Here is a 19,087-nt window from a genome sequence, read left to right on the forward strand (position 1 = left end):
TTGATATGTAATACGGTCCACACGCACAATCCCTGAAAATGGAATGCGGAGTTTCCCAAAGTCCTGCAGCCGAAGTATAATTCCATGCACTCACCCGCAAATTAAAATTTGACATACCTGTTCGTACACCCGAAAAGATTTACTTCCACAGCCAAATTACATCTGGCAGACAGTTGTGTGGTTCTTCCACCCAACAGCTGTTGTTGGTTTTGGGGGGAATGAGGTGGGTTGGAAGTTTCAGGACCCTGGAGAGCTCCAAATGAGCAACTTGCTCCAATAAAGAGTGGAAGCAGACTTCTTAAGCTCCTGCTCTCAGCCTCTTTCTCTCTCAGGCTCCACCCTATTGTGACTAACTAATTCTTGAAGGGCCAACCTGCTCATCTCCAGATCACCACTCCTCCTCCATTCCTTGGTGAGCTCCTGGTGGGGGCGTTTGGTTCCTGGGGCTCAGCGTAAGGCACCCTGAGGATCCATGCTCTGACCCTACAGATCCAGGAGCTTTTTTTCCTGGGACTCATGTTCCTTAGCCTTCGGCTGCTCTAGCTCCTTTGCTGGAAAGTCTGCAGCCTCCGACCCAGAGTCTTGGCTGCTGCTGGACCCTGGCACCATGAAGAAGAATAATGCATATAAAAGCGAAGAAGGGATCACCTGTTATCTGTTTGCAACTGAACACAACCATCTGGGAAGCCCCCATGAAGCAGTACCAAAGTGCCCATTGGCAATACCCACCCTCTCTTGGGTGGATGGCTATCGGCTGCCATAGACAACAGCTCGCTGTGAACAGCCGAAGCATGCCTCTGAAGCTCTTCCTTCTTCCGCTCGTATTCTACAACCGGGGTCTTTTTCTCAGCCTGCTTTTCTTCCTCCGTCATGTTCTTACTCATGGTTTTCAGGGCTTGCAAGGAAGTGTGAAGCTCGCCCAGGACACCTTGCGGAGAAAATATCGCCTAAACAGATGGAGGAATACAAGAATCACACTTTTCGATGATTTGTCAAGACACACCTCTTTACTCCGACTTTTTGATTGGGTGGGTGCCCACCCTCTCCCTGCATTAATACACACTGCTGCAACTTGGGCCTGTCACTTTCCCCTAAGCTGTTTTGTGGTTTCGTTTCATGATTCTGTAACTTGTTCTGATGGTGACATTTCTGGGACCATTCAGTGAAGGGAGGGCTAAAAGTACTAAAACAAAACTGCCTGCAGCAGTTTCTTAAGGCAACCCACATCTTGAGAATCAAAGAGAGAAGAATACAGTTGTACCTTGGAAGTCGTACGGAATCCGTTCTGGAAGTCTGTTTGACTTCCAAAACGTTCGAAAAACCAAAGCGCAGCTTCTGACTGGATGCAGGAAGCTCCTGCAGCCAATCGGAAGCCCCATCGGACGTTCGGCTTCCAAAAATCGTTTGAAATCCGGAACACTCCATTCCGGGTTTTGACCATTCAGGAGCCAATTTGTTTGTGAGCCAAGGCGTTTGAGATTCAAGGTACAACTGTATTGGTTTTATGCAATACCTCATGTTCTGCAATGAGCCCCTTCGTCTTTCCCGCACTGAGCAGCTTCTTTTCTTTCTTTATTTGCTTATTGAGTTTTGAAAAAGCATTATTCAGCTTCCCTCGTTCGATTTCCATTTTTAAATCAACATAGGATACGATTTCACAGCGAACTGCCTGCAGAATATGGGATACATGTTCAGAAACGACGGTAACAAACAAAACAAGCAGGTTAAGAGGGGTATTTTGGAGAGGATATGGTGGAAAGAAGACAGCTTCTACCCCAACCATCTTCCAGGGAAATCAATTTATTGTTTTTTATATCCCAGCTTCCCTCCCCCAAGGAGATCAAGATGGCATGCGTGGTTCTCCCCCTACTCACTTAATCCCTGTGAGGTAGTTTAGGCTGAGAGGCAGTGACCAGCCTAAGGTCACCCAGTGAACTTCCTGGCCAAGAGGGGAATTGGACCGAGAATACAAAGACCTTCAGAAAAGTCCACTGCACATTTAGCCAGTGCATGAAGGAAAGTGTGGGACCATGCCTACTAGGGCCACACACCCGACACCCGTGGCCATCCAGTGAGGCTTATAATCAACCTCTATCTTGAACCCAGGTCTCCCTGGACCAAGCTGATAACTAGCTCCCACATCACACCAGCTCTGTCAAAAAGGCCTTTAGAGCATCACACCTAACAAACAAAAAAAAAACATTCCCAAGTGGCTTCTCTGTGATTAAAATGACTCTTGCTCTCCCAGGTACATTTTCTCACCTCCCATCTCTCACGAACGTCTTTGCTCTTTTCCTCCACCGCCGCCTTTTCACGAGCAGGCAAAATGTCTTTCAATTGTTCTGCCGCTCTCAAAAACTTGCGGAGGATGCTGGTATCCAAGATGCTAAAAGCTTCCTGCAAGAAGGGGGAGGTAGGGGGGGGATATAGCCTAAGATTATAGAATAATAATAAAAACACACTACCTGTCTAAAAATAGATGAATGCCGAGGACGGGGGGAGAACCAAAGTGGTAAGCTCTGTAACTCCTGTCTGTCCGTCCGGATAGCCAATGGTCAAGGATGGTGAAACCTTTCCAAGCTGGCAGTATTACAGAGCTATACAGAGCTGTGCCGGGGTTGAAAGGCAAAGGAACCGATTTTGAAGGAGTTCACTGAGCCCATCGCTGGGGGACAAAGAACCCAATCTTATCCAGCACGACTGTTTGTGGCCCGTTCCTCACACCCAGCATCACCAAACAGCATATTCAGGCAATGAACTCCTACTACAGTTCTAACATGGAAAACGCCATTTTAATTTCGCTTCCAAAGAGCCCTCAACTTAGCATGGACCCAGGGCATTGTGGGAGGCAAGTTAAAATGGCGCCTCCAAGCTACCTAGTGCTGATCAAAATGTCAGTTCACCAAGCCCCACTCATTTAAGGAGGCTTTGCCCTACCTTGTTTACCACTTGTGACAACAAGGCCATCACTGCTACAACTAGGGTTGGACAAGAATTTTGCCTGGTCTGTATTTTCAATTGGACCAACCAAATTCACACCTCCTGGACTAAGATATGGATCAGAATGTAATTACCCTTTCAGATTTTGCCCTTCTCCAAATTTTGTGATACATGCCAAAATGCATTTTAATAATGTGCATTTTGCAACAAAAATGCTTTCAGAAATGTGTACGTTGAGATAAAATACATATTTAAATACAGCATTTCATACAGATTTTTTTTCCAATGGACACATTAACGTGGAAACAGAATACAGCAGACTTATAAACAAACACATGTGAAACTGACATGAACTGGAAAGGATCTATCTCCATCCATCCCTAAACACAAGATGAATTATGCGGTAATCTGTAACAGTTTGCCTCACCTCGTGTTTCGAAACTGGTCCCTCGGGCCTGGTCTTTTGGCCAAGGATTTGCATAGCTTTTAAAATAGACGCTTCAAGCTCCTTGTGAGCATCTTCGAAATTTAGCTTAACCTCTTCTTCTGATAAAGAGTCGTCCGGTGATAGTGAATCGGCATCAAGAGTCTAGGAAATAAAAGTAAAGGTTGGGGGGGGGGAATGGAAGCTGCCATGTGAGGAGAACAAGGCCTTTTATTCACATTTTCTAGTAAAAAATGGTTTTTTGAGGAAACTGTCTTTCCAGATGAGTTAAGGCAGGATGATTTGCTCACTCCCTCAATAGTCATGGCCTGAAAGCTTCTTCTGTTGATTCTGGTCTCTGCAGGGGTTCAAATCCACTTCAAAAAGAAAATAGATTGGTATATAGGGCAGCATCTTGTAAAAAGGCTGGCTGAGTTCAGATGCATATAGAGGCTATGTGTGGCCTCGATTCAGGATCACACACACACACACACACACACACACACACACACACGGTCTCATCGACTAGACAAATCTCTCCTGAACCTAGGTTTAGTGGAATCCCTGGACTGGCCATAGGCTCACAATGGGCCTAGAAATTTAAATGTGTTTAGGCCTGAACTGCATATCATAAGAGCATAAGAACTGCCCTGCTGGTTCAGACCAAGGGACCATTCTTGACAGCCATATGTCAAGAATGCTTTGATGGTGTTTCCTGCTTGGCAGGGGGTTGGACTGGATGGCCCTTGTGGCCTCTACCAACTCTATGATTCTATGATCTTGCTCACCAATTTGCTGGCATAGTACCCAACCAAATCCCTATGGAGAAAGGTAAAAAAAGGTAAAGGACCCCTGGACAGTTAAGTACAGTCAAAGGTGACTATGGGGTTGCGGTGAGGGAGCTGGCGTTTGTCCACATGTCCGGCATGTGGCCGAGCATGACTAAACTGCTTCTGATGCAACGGGACACCGTGAAGCAAGTCAGAGCACATGGAAACGCCATCTACCTTCCCACCACAGGGGTACCTATTTATCTTACTTGCACTGGTGTGCTTTCAAACTGCTAGGTTGGCAGGAGCTGGGACAGAACAAGCGGGAGCTCACTCCATCACGGGGATTTGAACCACCAACCTTCCGATCGGCAAACCCAAGAGGCTCAGTGGTTTAGACCAGTGTTTCTCAACCAGTGTGCCTCCAGATGTTTTGGGACTACAACTCCCATAATCCCTAGCTAGCAAGCCCAGTGGTCAGGAATGATGGGAGTTGTAGTCCCAAAACATCTGGAGGCACACTGGTTGAGAAACACTGGTTTAGACCACAGCGCCACCCGCGCCCTTTACCTATGGAGGATCCACAAAGAGCACACAAGCACAACAGTGCTGCTCATGTACTCTAGCAACTGGCATAACACCTAAGAACTTGAAAGGTGCATTTATAAATCGTGACTTGTCTTAGCATGAGTGTCTTAGCAACTTCAGAGGTCAAGCCTAAACTCATTTGCCACTGCAGCACCAATGCAAACGTATTTGTGGGGCCCAAAAGCAGGGGTGGCCTGCCCAGAAGATGGAGGGGACCCCACTCTCCTGCTCCCGCTGTGCACGGTCATTGCATATTCATAGACTTTTGAACCACCAAACTGGAAGAACAAGGGCTCTTAAGAACCTCCTCTGAGCTGTCCACCGCAGGGTCATCTGGTTCTGCTGTTGTGGGAGAATCCATTTTTCCATTACTGCCAGCTGCCAGCTTCACCTCTTCCTCTTGCATTCCCAGCAATCTCATCTCCTAGGGACATCAATTATCCACCAATTATTCAATTTATACCAAACACCAATTAATGACTGGTGTTATCAACAATTCTGATAAAAATAAAAAACCTCGGTTGAGTCTCACCCTAAAATTTATCAGTACATTTGATTCTGTTTTCTTTGTTTAGGTCAGGGGTCCCCAAACTACGGCCCCCGGGCCGGATGCGGCCCAATCGGCCTTCCAATCCGGCCCGCGACGACCCCCGCCGCCCGCTGCCGCCGCCCGCTCTCACGGCGTGCGGCGCAGCGACGATCTAAAAAATCGCCAAAAAATCGCCGAAAATCCTTTGTGCGCATGCGTATGGGCCTCTCCTGACCCGGAAGAGGTCATTTCTGGTGCACTTCCGGGTCAGGGGAGGCCCATACGCATGCGCACAAGCGATTTTCGGCGATTTTTTTCCCGCACGGGCGCGTGTGCGCATGCGCACGGGCGCGCACTCCCCCGCCCTCCGGCCCGCTGCGCGCGCACTCCCCTACCCTCCGGCCCACCGCGCGGTCGGCGCGGCGGGCACCGGCCCGCCGCACGGTAAGTCTGGGGACCCCTGGTTTAGGTCTTAATGGGGACCATGGTTTTCTCTCCAATACAGGTGTCAAATTAGTATAGCAAAGGAGGAGTGGGGAACCTCTAACCCGCCAGATATTGCTGAACTACAACTCCCATCAGCCCTAACGAGTGTGGTCAATGGCCAGGGATGATGGGAGTTGTAGTTCAGCAAAACATTTGGAGGGCAAAAGGTTCCCCAAGCTACCTTAAAAAGAAGTATCATATTAAGAATGTTCACTGTTCTTATCTTGTATGTGTTTGGACCTTTCATGGGGCTGTCACAGATAAACTGTAACTTTGTGCATATCAAGGCCTTTTGGCCTCATTCTTTACTAATTTACAATAAAAAATAAAAAAAAATCTGCTGAGGATTAATGCCTCGTGCATCTGAAGAAGTGTGCTCCAGTCCATGAAAACCTATGTTACAATAAATCTGTTTGCCTAAAACAATATTCCATGTTGCATTTTTATGCTTAACGATATCATAAAGCTATGAACAACTCCACAAGGCTTTTAAAAAAATATCTGCCACAACTCACAAACTGTGTTTTCTTTATAAGCTTAGCCCATTTTCTGTTCAGTTTCTTCAGCTCACTGGAAACGGCTGAACCCACTTCCTCGTTGCAGGATTCGATCAAAAAGTTCCCTGCTTCGTTGACAGATCCGTGCCGGGAGTTCCAGGCGGCCAACACTTCTGTGGGAACCTAGTACACAACACAACACAACACAGTAAGCCCGCATCTCTCATGCATTTGACGTGGGCGATTTCAACCACACACACTTGGCTACATCTCCCTATACTAGCGCCTCTCTCTCTTCCTCTCTTCCGCCTTTCCACAAACATGTGCCTTTCCTGGGCAAGTCCCGCTCAGCATGGTAGCTTTAGGAGTGGCGGAGATGGTTTCGCAAGAACTCACAAGGCAATCCAACTTCCCGCGAGTGCAACTGACTTTTAGGGTTGGTGTGTTGTGCGACAAGCACACAGAGTGCAATGAGATTGAGTGTTTGGTGGGGGAGAGGGAGGCTCAGTTATTTTCATTGTACACAGGCTGTACATTAATAATAAAGGTGTTGTTGTTGTTATTATTGTTGTTGTTATATCTGCTGCTCCCACCCGCCAATGGTGCCCTCACCGTGATCAACTCCGGCCCCAAAACCTATGCCTCCACTGTGGAAGGACATGTGGATCCAGAATTGGCCTCCACAGTCACTTACAGACTCACTGTTAAAACCGTGTTTATGGAAGTATAAATAGAATAAATTTATTATTTATATTATTTATATGAATAATAAATTATGATGATGATGACTCGGCTAAGAGTGATCGCCAAAGCAAGAAGCAGCAGCAGCTTGCAGGGTGCACCAAAAAGGACTTGCCCGGGAAGAAAGGCAGAGAGCTTGAAAGCTACTTTTGGGCCAGGTCTACTTGCGGCTTCCAGATTTCCTCCGACCTCTGATCCTTCCCCTTTCCAGCTGCCTTATAGAATGCAGCTGGCTAACCTTGGAGTGGCTTTCTCTTCCTCCCATAGAGTTGGACATAAACGCATTTCCCACCTACAGCTCAGAAGGCAATTTTCGTGTATAACATGTGAGCCTTTGAACCAAGCCCCTGCGTATAACGTTGAGTTGGCTGTCCGTCACATCTGGCGCTCACAATACTTCCCCAACCGTAAAGTGTGTGAATCAACCGTAAGAATCATAGAATCGTCAAAGCATTCTTGACATATGCCTGTCAAGCCTCTGCTTAAAGACCTCCAAAGAAGAGTCAGGAAGAAATGCAAACATACATTTGGAGGGTGCTCTTTCCGTGTGTCTTCCAGCCACGCCTGCAGCAAGCGGGTGTTCTCCGTATAGGTGTCCCAGGACGACAAAATCTTCCGCAAGGTCGCGTTCACGTTGTCAATGTACTCGTTGCATCTGGAAACCTGAGATTCTACCATCTTAAATAATTTACTTGCATCCTCGGGATCAGCTCCTAGAATGTTAAATAGCGATGCTGTCATTACCCATTGCTACAGTACTTGCCTTTGCCCTGATATGCCAACTCGACTGCTTCAGTCAGAACTGGCACTTAATAACTGCTGCATAATATTTGCTGCAAAATCGATTTTTGGAACTTTGGAACTCCCTGCCTATTGACATCAGGCAGGGGCCTTTGCTGTGCTTTTTTCAGGAATTGCTTACAATATATATATATATATATATATATATATATATATATATATATATATATATGGCAAGCTTACCAGACATGTAGAAGGAACTTGTGCTTTATTTTTTTAGCTATTGTTGATTTTAACCATCTTTTAAATAATTTTAATACCTGTCTTTAGCTTTTTTTAATAATAGTTTTAATTTTATATTTATGTAAACATCTACAGTGGTACCTCTACTTATGAATAACTCTACTTACGAATGTTTCTACTTACGAATGGAGCTCCATCCGCCATCTTGGATGCGGTTTAGATAGGATTTTTTCTACTTACGATTTTTTAGATAGGGTTGCTTCGACTTACGATTTTTTTCTCCCAATGCATTCCTATGGGATTCGACTTACAATTTTTTTCAACTTACGAATGTGCGTTCGGAACGCATTAAATTTGTAAGTAGAGGTACCACTGTAGAGCGGTGTGTTGGTTTACAACTGAGCAATATACAGTGGTGCCTCGCTTAACGAATGCCCTGCTTAACGAAAATTCCGCTTAACGAAAGGTTTTTTCTAGCGGAGGTTGCCTCGCTAGACGAATTCGTTTTATGAAAAATTAGTCTAGCGAATCACGGTTTCCCATAGGAATGCATTGAAATTCAATTAATGCGTTCCTATGGGCAAAAAAAAATCAACAAAAATTCAATGCATTCCTATGGGATTCGCTAGACGAATTTTTCGTTATAAGAAAAGACCCGTGGAATGAATTAAATTTGTCTAGCGAGGCACCACTGTATAAAAAAAATCTTAAAATAAAAAGAAATTACAGCAGAGCAACAAGACTGGTTCTGACCCTGGTTCATTATCACAAAATGACACAATGTGAGTCACCATTATGCCCTTTTTACTGATGGGAGAACTAAAAATGGAAGAGAGCAACTTGCCAAAGCCAGGATCTGCTCGGTGAATACTGGGCCTAAGATTTCAGCAATACAAGATGATAGGAGTCTAGATGGAAGGGTATTTATGCTTTTGAGGTCTTACCCAGATTAGAAGTGGCCATGATCTTGTTCTGGTTCTCTTTGCATACTCGAAATGTGGTTTCCAGCCGACTAAGAAATCCTTTTTCTTCAATAAAACCCTGCCCACACAAACAAAAACAAAAAATAAGCAAAAAGATGGATTAATTTGAAAAATGCTTACTGGTACAGAGATTTGGAGATGATCGAGTTTGCGATTTAAAAAATAAACAAACCATTACTTTATGTCTGTTTAAAAAATTATTGAAGCGCACCTTACTGGCTCAATTATTTTGCTCTGCATCTTCTTTGGATAATTGCTTTTGCAATGCTGAAGGAGAGTTTGGAGGACTGACTGTTAATTGTCACCGTTGTTTATTGATTATTATGATTTGGATTGTTATATATTTTACAGATACTGTTGCATTTGTACATATGCCACGAAATAAAGTAAGAGAAGAATGGAATATTTTGGTTCCTAGTTGGAAGGAAAATCCAACTAGAAACCAAAATATTGTTGAATTGGTTTGGCATCCCCTCGCTCTTCTCTATCATATCACCTATTTTATGCATTGCAATGGTCAGGTTGAGTCTTATCATCGTGAAGGATGTGGTATTTACACCCCACCTCAGACATGTCAGTCATGTGGGCTTCCTGCCTAAAAGGTACAGTGACTGATAAATAAACAGTGATGTGCTTTCAACGCTTGCTAAAAACAAAACAAAACTTGTTTTCCCAGGATTCTGCTGGCCACTGATAGCAGCTGTCCCTTCATTCTTTGTGAGACTGCGGCTGTTTCTAATGCTCTAGGGCAGAGGTGAGAACCCTTTCCTCTGCCCAAGCGCCGCATTCCCTTCCGGACAATGTCCTGAGGCCCATGGGCCAGTGATGGCTGTGGCCAAAGCCAAAAGTAACTGCAGCAGACCATGTAAATGTTACCTTTCTGCGGTAGGCCAGTTTTGACACACACACAGACACGTTCTTATGCTCCCTTGAAATAAACAACAGGCATTATCGGGATCCAGGAACAGATTTCAGCTCGGCAAAAAATATTGGGGTGTAAGGAAGGTCTTGGGGGGTGATGGTCTGCAGGTGTAATTTTGAGGGGTTCCGACAGCAAGGTCTAAGCAGGTACATTTGGCTCCCAGGCTTGAAGTTCTCCACCCCTGCTTCAGGGTACTTTAATATTGTTTAATACAGTGGTACCTCGGTTTAAGTACACAATTGGTTCCCGAAGTCTGTACTTAACCTGAAGCGTACTTAACCTGCCCTGGAGCAAACTTTCCCATTGAAAGTAATGGAAAGTGGATTAATCCGTTCCAGATGGTCCGCGGAGTACTTAACCTGAAGCGTACTTAACCTGAAGCGAACTTTCCCATTGAAAGTAATGGAAAGTGGATTAATCTGTTCCAGACGGGTCCGCAGAGTACTCAACCTGAAGCGTACTTAACCCGAAGTATGAGTGTAATTGGTTCTGGAAGTCCGTACTTAACCTGAAGCGTACTTAACCTGAAGCGAACTTTCCCACTGAAAGTAATGGAAAGTGGATTAATCCGTTCCAGTCGGGTCTGCGGAGTACTTAAACTGAAAGTACTCAAACCGAAGTGTACTTAAACCGAGGTATGACTGTACTGTGGCAAAATGCCTCAACATTAGGTAGGTAGGTAGGTACCCTGTTTCCCCGAAAATAAGACATACCCATAAAACAAGCCGTAGCAGGATTTCTAAGCATTTGCACAATATAAGCCATACCCCGAAAATAAGACATAGTGATAGGAGCAGTTCTGGAGGGCGCCAAGGAAGAGGCGAGGCTGGACGCGTAATAAAAAAAATAAGACATCCCCTGAAAATAAGCCATAGTGTGTCTTCTTGAGGAAAAATAAATATAAGACAGTGTCTTATTTTCAGGGAAACACAGTAGGTAGGTAAAAGGAGGTGTAGAAATGTTTGGCCACCTCATGAGAAGAGAAGAATCATTGGAAAAGACCCTGATGTTGGGAAAGATTGAGGGCAATAGGAGAAGGGGACGACAGAGGACGAGATGGTTGGACAGTGTTCTCGAAGCTACGAACATGAGTTTGACCAAGCTGCGGGACGCAGTGCAAGACAGGAGTGCCTGGCGTGCTATGGTCCATGGGGTCACGAAGAGTCGGACACGACTAAACGACTAAACAACAAAAAGAAATGTTTTAAATCGGGGAGGAGGGCCACTTGGGCCAGGGAGCACTCAGCCTTCTGCAGGGTCACCCATCTGCCAAATCACATGATGTTTCACGATATCAGGGGCATCTTATGATGTCAGGTGCAGAGAAACTTCAAGCCACAGCTTCAGAGAATGAATTGGATTCCTCCTTTGCAGCTGCCTTTTGAATTTAGTGCCCCCTCAGGGCGCTCATGATTCCCTCTCTGCAGCCGCAGCTTCAATTCCGTACTTTTTGACTTCAAGCCGTGGCTGCAATTCTAGAAAGCTTTTATACCCTTTCTGAACAAACAGGACAAACCCATTCAAAACTTTGGCAGGTGTCACGGACGGTTTGATACAGAGTGCGGAGGAGAGAGCCTTCCCCCGCCCCCACCATCAGCCCTCAATAAATGCTTTGGCACATCAAATTGCTGTCAGGGTTAAAACCTTGCAAAAAAAATTGCCTAGGCTTCCTTCATGGAGGGAGGGGAGGGGAAATATGGTCGTTTCCCCCGCAAACAGCCTTCTGTTAACAAATTGCAGTTTTGCAGTGACATCTGCTGGACGCTCAGACCACATCATAATGACGCCTGCAAAAAAACAAACCCTTTTTTGTTTAGGCAGCCGTACCCAGACACAAAATTTTATTCTTAAATTCTGTTGATTTATCTGTATTTGAATAATTTTTATTATGTCTACTTGCTTTCAAAGTTTGTTAATTTAAGTGGTGCTTTCATATACACACACACACACACTTTATGTACACCATTTAGAGGTATACAGTGGTACCTCTACTTACGAATTTAATGCGTTCCCCAAGTCAAATCCCATAGGAATGCATTGAGAGAGAAAAATTGTAAGTCGAAGCAACCCTATCTAAAAATTCGTAAGTAGAAAAAATCCTATCTAAACCGCATCCAAGATGGCGGACGGAGCTCCATTCGTAAGTAGAAACATTTGTAAGTAGAGTTATTTGTAAGTAGAGGTACCACTGTACTTGTTTTATTAAGCAGTCTACACATTTTGTCAAATAAATGTACTGTTTTTATTCCAGCCTGAAAGCTGCTGAATTCGACAACTGCGGCTTCGCACCCAAAAGCTGGGCAGCTGCACTATTCAATGGGCATAGAGCACTTCTTAGCCCCATTTTGCAGATGAAGGCAGGGAAGGACTGAGGCTTAGCATTTTTGAATGGGAGGACATCCTGATTCATGCCACAATCTCTCGGCCTCTGTTCTACGAAACTAGCCAGCCAGCATATGGAAACAGCTTGTGATGCTTACATTCCAATCTGACAGCAGCGACTCCACATTCTCCTTGGTCCCATGCTTGATGTGCCAGATGTTAAGCTTAGATACCAGTTCCTTCAAGATAGCCGAGCAGAACAATTGGTGGTACTCCATAAGATTGCTGAAATCTGCAAGCTGGATGCTGCTGAACCTGAAAGGAAACCCAACATCCTGATTAAGAAATAAGGCAAAACCCGTAAATGTGGCCGGCACCATGCAAGAGATGCTGCATTCGCAAGCACCTCAAAAACCTACACTGGCTCCCAGTACGTTTCCGAGCACAATTCAAAGTGTTGGTGCTGACCTTTAAAGCCCTAAACGGCCTCGGTCCAGTATACCTGAAGGAGCGTCTCCACCCCCATCGTTCTGCCCGGACACTGAGGTCCAGCACCGAGGGCCTTCTGGCGGTTCCCTCGCTGCGAGAAGCCAAGTTACAGGGAACCAGGCAGAGGGCCTTCTCGGTAGTGGCACCCACCCTGTGGAACGCCCTCCCACCAGATGTCAAAGAGAAAAACAACTACCAGACTTTTAGGAGACATCTGAAGGCAGCCCTGTTTAGGGAAGCTTTTAATGTTTAATAGATTATTGTATTTTGATGTCTGTTGGAAGCCGCCCAGAGTGTCTGGGGGAACCCAGCCAGATGGGCAGGGTATAAATAATATATTATTATTATTATTATTATTATTATTATTATTATTATTATTATTATTATATTATTAAAAGTCTGGGTGCCATTTTTTTGCACCTGGCTGACACTCGAGGATTACTGAAATGTTTGTGCTTTGAAGTCTCAAAGTATTTGTTAAGGATAGACGATATGTTAAGGAGCTTAACAATAAAGAGTCAAGTGTTTTGAAAACTGAAGTATAGAACCAATATTTTTATGATCAACATCAAATTAAACATGCATTAACAATTTCTGCTAAAAATGTGATATTAACAATGTGCCATTTACAGTGGTACCTCGGTTTATGAACACAGTTGGTTCCGGAAGTCTGTTCATAAACTGAAGCGTTCATAAACTGAAGCGAACTTTCCCATTGAAAGTAATAGAAAGTAGATTAATCTGTTCCAGACGGTCCACGGAGTACTTAAACTGAAGCGTTCATAAACTGAAGCGAACTTTCCCATTGAAAGTAATGGAAAGTGGATTAATCCGTTCCAGAAGGGTCCGCAGAGTACTCAACTTGAAGCGTACTTAACCCGAAGCATGGGTGTAATTGGTTCCGGAAGTCTGTTCATAAACTGAAGCGTTCATAAACTGAAGCGAACTTTCCCATTGAAAGTAATGAAAAGTGAATTAATCCGTTCCAGATGGGTCCGCGGCGTTCGTAAACCGAAAATTCATAAACCGAGGTATTCATAAACCGAGGTTCCACTGTACATGAATTGCATATTAGTCCATGCTTATCAAAATAATAAATAAAAAGTGTTGCCAACCCCCCGGCAGTGGCGACTAGACATTCTGTTATGGCGCCCACAACCCAGGTCCCTGAAGCCATTTGGCTCCTAGCTTTTCTATCCCAGTTTCTAACACTGATAGGAATGTGCAGTTATATTAATGGGTGGATAAAGCATTTATCTGCGAGGCTGGGGAACAATTACGTTGAATGGCCCGCAGAAAAGTGAAATGCGGACGTTATGGTGCTACCCCATGGTAGAGCTCCTGCCTTGCATAAGAATGTAAGAAGAGCCAGCTGGATCAGGCCAATGGCCCACCTAGTCCAGAGTCCTATCCTCACAGTGGCCAACCAGACACCTGCAAGAGACCTCTCCCCTCCTGTGGTTTCCAGCAACTGGAATTCAGAAGCATGACTGCCTCTAAACGTGGGGACAAAGCACAGGCATCATGGCTAGTTGCCACTGATAGCTGTATCCTCCCTGAATTGGTCCAGTCCTCTTTTAAAGACACCCGAGGTCAGTGGCCATCACTGCCTCCTGGGGGGAACATGCTCCTGTCAGGGACTGGGCAGAGGAGGGATGGTGGAGACCGCCTCCCTCAAATCCTGACCCTTCCAGGGAGGAGGAAGAGGGAGGCAGTATAGATTTACAACAGGGGTTTCAGGGAGGTAGAAGCTCAGAGGCAGATGAGGAGGAAAGCTGGGAAATCATGGGAGAGCCAGAGCAGCAGCTGGCTGACACGGTGTCATTAGAAAGCATCCCAGACCCTCCATCTCCCAGAACCCGGCGAGCCTTCAAAGTAGGAGAGCAAAGAGCTCAAAGACAGAGGGCACTTAGTGGCACCCGACAAATGAGAAAATGGGAGAGACGGGGGGTGGAGATTCACTCAGGACAATGTCATTATCCAAGAGGCTGGGTTCTATAACCTCTCTCTGTGAAGATTGAAATAAAAAAGGATGGTAAGAAACTTTCCCTTGTCTTTATACTTTCCTGGGCAACCAGCTGGGAGCATCCTGACAGCTCCATAGTTTAACTATGCACTGCATAAAGCCTTTCATCTGTCCCAAATTTTGCAACATTCAGCTCCACGGGGCATCCATGAGTACTAGCGCTATGAGTAACGGAGGAAATCTTTTCTCTAGCCGCTTTCTCCAGGCCATGCGTTATTTTACAAACTTCTACCACGTCACCTCTTACTTGCCTTTTCTCTAAACTAAAAAGTCCGAATGCGGAAGGTCCCAGATTCCGTCCCTGGCATCTCCGGGCAAGGCTGGGAATTGCTTCCTATCTGGAACCCTGGAGAGACACTACTGGTTTGGATAGAGAGCACATTTATAACTCCGTCTTTCCTCCAAGGAAAGGGGGCATACATGGTTCTCTCTCTCCCCAACTAACAACCCTGTGAGGCAGTACAGGCTGAGAGAAAGGGGCTGGCCCAAGGTCACCCAATGGGCTTCAGGGAGGAGGGAGGATTTGAACCCAGGCTTCCCCAAGTCCCAGTCTGACACTGTAACCACTACACGGCACACTGGCTCTTCAGCTGAATGCAGCCACCTAGGCTGATAAGAAGAATCTGACAGTGACAAACCTTCTTCTCATCTCTTCCAGTTTCTGCGGCGGCACCAGCGGCAAGCCTGCCTCATCTGTGTTCTCGAAGGACTGCAGCGTCTCCAAGCATTGTTTGAAACGGTCCATCAGGCTCTGAAAGAAGAAGCACCGCTCCATTCACATATTTCGCACAGCCATATGCTGTGGTCAGCTCTTCCCAGAGTTAATTTGACACTGGATTCCCCACCCTTGTGGTGTAGACCACCGTTTTTGCCAAACTTGGGTCTCCAGCTGTTTCTGGAGTTCCCATCCAAACAATCAGTTTCCCTCATCCCTGACCACTGGTCCTGCTAGCTAGGGGTGATGGGAGTTGTAGTCCAAAAACAGGTTTGGGAAGCCTTGGTGTAGACAGGTATAAGGCAGCTTCCTATGTTCCAAAGTTGTTGCTTTTGAATGAATTTCTCCTTGTCAATTGTGAGCATTACAACGGAAAGGGCATGGCAAACCACACTGTAGCTGCAGAATCATGGAAGGTGCAAACCAGCACTACGTCTGTGTGCCTGTGTTTGTGTAGCAAAGCTGAGCATTTAAAAAAAATTATTTTCAGTTTTATACATTTCAACAATTTTACAATCATTTTAACATTTCAAAAGTCGACTTCCTTCCCCCTCTTTCTGCAGTTCCTTTAATTTATTGTTTTATATTTTCTACACGAGCGTATGTATTTTTAAAAATCCTGTTTTGTTTTCCGTAACCAACCTGGGTGGACCTCATTTTTCCTTCTAGGGCAGCCATGGTTTCACAGGGGTCTTGAGAATCCGGTAGATCTTCCGCCAGCTGGCGTTCTACCTCTTGCAGCCAGGACTCGATTGCATCTAGAGGTGGAGGCAATAAACCATCCAGCTTTGTTTTCCATTCATTCATCTGGGAAGGCAAGACACAGGTGTACACAAAAGGTTCTGTATTTGCTTTTACACACACACACACACACACACACACACACACACACACAAGCGCACGTTCAAGTTAACAAACAAACTAGGCTATTAAACCAGGTTGGTCTGCTCCATTCTCACAGTGCACGGGTAGAAATGTCTAGGAAGGCTGACGTGTCATCACGCTTACAAAATGTGTGAGATGCAGACAGTTCTGCAGAACCCAGAATACGTCAGTTTTATTGCTGAAACGGTTTTTGGCGGGGGCAACCACTCAAATTTAGAGGGAGGGGAAGCATTTGGGGACCCTTAGGATCACCTGCTGGCCTGATGCATATCACCCAAAAATCTACCAGTATTGGCATGGTGCTATAGATGCCCAGTCGGACTGGCTGAGTCCAACGAGGAAAGGCTGAAGGGACTGAGTGTTTTTGGCCTGGAAGTGAGAAGCCTGGGAAGGAGAGACAGCACTCTTGAAATCCCTGAAGGGCTGTCACACATAAGAGGGCAAAGGAGACTCTTGAGAGTCCCATGGACTGCAAGAAGATCAAACCTCTCCATTCTGAAGGAAATCGGCCCTGAGTGCTCACTGGAAGGACAGATCCTGAAGCTGAGGCTCCAATACTTTGGCCACCTCATGAGAAGAGAAGACTCCCTGGAAAAGACCCTGATGTTGGGAAAGATGGAGGGCACTAGGAGAAGGGGACGACAGAGGATGAGATGGTTGGACAGTGTTCTCGAAGCTACGAACATGAGTTTGACCTAACTGCGGGAGGCAGTAGAAGACAGGAGTGCCTGGCGTGCTATGGTCCATGGGGTCACGAAGAGTCGGACACAACTAAACGACTAAACAACAACAACTTGTCCTCTGTCGCCACAGAGGAAAGAACTGCATCTCATGGGCTCTAAGTTACAGGTGGACAGATTTCGGTTGAACACTAGGAAGAACTGCCTTGATGGGAAGAGTGATTCAGCAATGGAACCCATTGCCAAGAGGGAGTGTGGCTCTTCTCTTACTGAAGATTGTGGAGAAGCAGAGAAGTCATCTCTTGGGAATTTCTAGGTCTGAACGTCTTGCATGGAGCAGGGGGTTGGGCTAGCTTAGGGGCGGGGAACGTCTTTCAACTTGAGAGCTGCATTGCCTTAGGAACAACCTTCCATGGGGCACATGCTACAAGCAAAAGTGGGTGGGCCGGGCAGAAGGAAGAGGTTTCTGCACATGCTTCTCTCCACCAGGCAAGCAAAGGACTTCATCACAATTGAAGGCGACATTCCAGTTAAGCCAAAGGATACGAGAGGGACATGGAGCAGGGCCAGTGAGAGGTGGGGGGGGTCTGGGAAGAGTCCCAAGGGCCAGATGGAAAGGCCTGGGGGGCCACATTCAGCCTCCGGTCCTGGGGTTCCCCAACCCTGGACACAACAGGCAACAGTGTCCCCTGAATCACTATGAAGCTGTGATGCCCTATTTGCACCACGCTTGGAAAGCGCAAAGAAGCATTTCCTGGCCCATCCCACCATCCTAGACATGAGCAAAAGACTTTCCCATCGGCAGCATAAACTGCAGTTGCCACAAAAATATTTCCAATGACCTGAGAGGTTAGGCTGTCCCATGTGTCTTTCATCTTTAGATAATCCCCGCCTGGCTCCGATGCTTTTCTTTTAGATGTCAGGAAGGACTGAAAGGCCTTTTTCTCCGTGTTAAATGATTCCATAAATGATAACATCTCCTAGGAATAATTTTTTTTTTAAAAAAAAAGAAATTCAGTTTCGGAAACATTTAAAACAGGATTAGATCAATAGACAGAAGATAGATCTATCAACAGCTATAATAGTCAAGAGCAGGGGTCCCCAAACTAAGGCCCGGGGGCTGGATGCGGCCCAATCGGCTTCTATATCCGGCCCGCAGACGGTCCAGGAATCAGCATGTTTTTACATGAGTAGAATGTGTCCTTTTATTTAAAATGCATCTCTGGGTTATTTGTGGGGCCTGCCTGGTGTTTTTACATGAGTAGAATGTGTCATTTTATTTAAAATGCATCTCTGGGTTATTTGTGGGGCATAGGAATTCATTCTTTTTTCCCCTTCAAAATATAGTCCCCCCCCCAAGGTCGGAGGGGCAGTGGACCGGCCCCCTGCTGAAAAAGTTGGCTGGCCCCTGCTCAAGAGTTGAAGAACAGCCCTGCTTGGCCAGGTCAATGACCCATCTTTTTCCAGCATCCTGTTCTCACACTAGCCAACCAGTTGTCTCCCTGCCTGCAATTTCCAGCAACTTGTATTCAGAAGCATATGGACTCTGACATTCTGTTGTGTTCAGGTCCTGATTGTGTGCTTTTTTTGTCCTCCTGCTTCCAACTCACTAGCCTTTTCTTCCCCCAAAGATATCCCACAAGCTAGTGTAGGTTTAGGACCAGAGTTTTCCTTCTCCTCCCGATCTGCTCCAATACTAGGCAGACAATGCTAAGCTAGATGGAACAGGGGTCTGGCACAGTTTCCTATGTTCCTATGAAGGCCACTAGATGGCTCAAAAAAGGGGACACAAGAAATTAACACAAAAGCCTATCAGTGCCTACATTGGCTCAGGGAACCTCCAGATTCTACACCCACCTACGCTGCCAAAGGCAGAATGCCAGTTGCTGAGAATCACAGGCTGGCAGAGTGCCACTGCTCTCATGTCTAACTTGCAGGCTTCCCACACACATCTGTTTGGCCAGTCTGTGGACAGGGAGGGGCTATTGGCTTGATCCAGCAGGCTCATCTTATGCTATTGGGGTGCAATCATGGGTGAGACGCGGGAGTCACTGTAGTCTAAATCACTGAGACTCTTAGGCTTGCCAATCAGAAGATCAGTGGTTC

General features: G+C 45.9%; 1 protein-coding gene across 11 annotated transcripts in view; it reads right to left on the bottom strand.

Annotated features, from left to right (window-relative positions):
* Positions 1-19,087, bottom strand: part of SYNE2 (spectrin repeat containing nuclear envelope protein 2) — a 233,603-nt gene that overhangs the window by 167,639 nt on the left and 46,877 nt on the right. For all 11 annotated transcript variants that reach the window (XM_088673909.1, XM_088673903.1, XM_088673923.1 and 8 more), the window contains 12 exons: positions 17,824-17,961; positions 16,059-16,223; positions 15,340-15,452; positions 12,345-12,501; positions 8,904-9,000; positions 7,501-7,688; positions 6,253-6,417; positions 5,027-5,146; positions 3,368-3,529; positions 2,263-2,397; positions 1,514-1,669; positions 730-947 (listed from right to left, as the gene is read on the bottom strand). In XM_088673909.1, the coding sequence (XP_088530035.1) occupies positions 730-947; positions 1,514-1,669; positions 2,263-2,397; positions 3,368-3,529; positions 5,027-5,146; positions 6,253-6,417; positions 7,501-7,688; positions 8,904-9,000; positions 12,345-12,501; positions 15,340-15,452; positions 16,059-16,223; positions 17,824-17,961 (1,814 nt within the window). The remainder of the gene's footprint in view (positions 1-729; positions 948-1,513; positions 1,670-2,262; positions 2,398-3,367; positions 3,530-5,026; positions 5,147-6,252; positions 6,418-7,500; positions 7,689-8,903; positions 9,001-12,344; positions 12,502-15,339; positions 15,453-16,058; positions 16,224-17,823; positions 17,962-19,087) is intronic.

This window comes from Zootoca vivipara, chromosome 1, assembly GCF_965207765.1.
Source record: "Zootoca vivipara chromosome 1, rZooViv2.hap1.1, whole genome shotgun sequence".
Taxonomy (NCBI): Eukaryota; Metazoa; Chordata; class Lepidosauria; order Squamata; family Lacertidae; genus Zootoca; species Zootoca vivipara.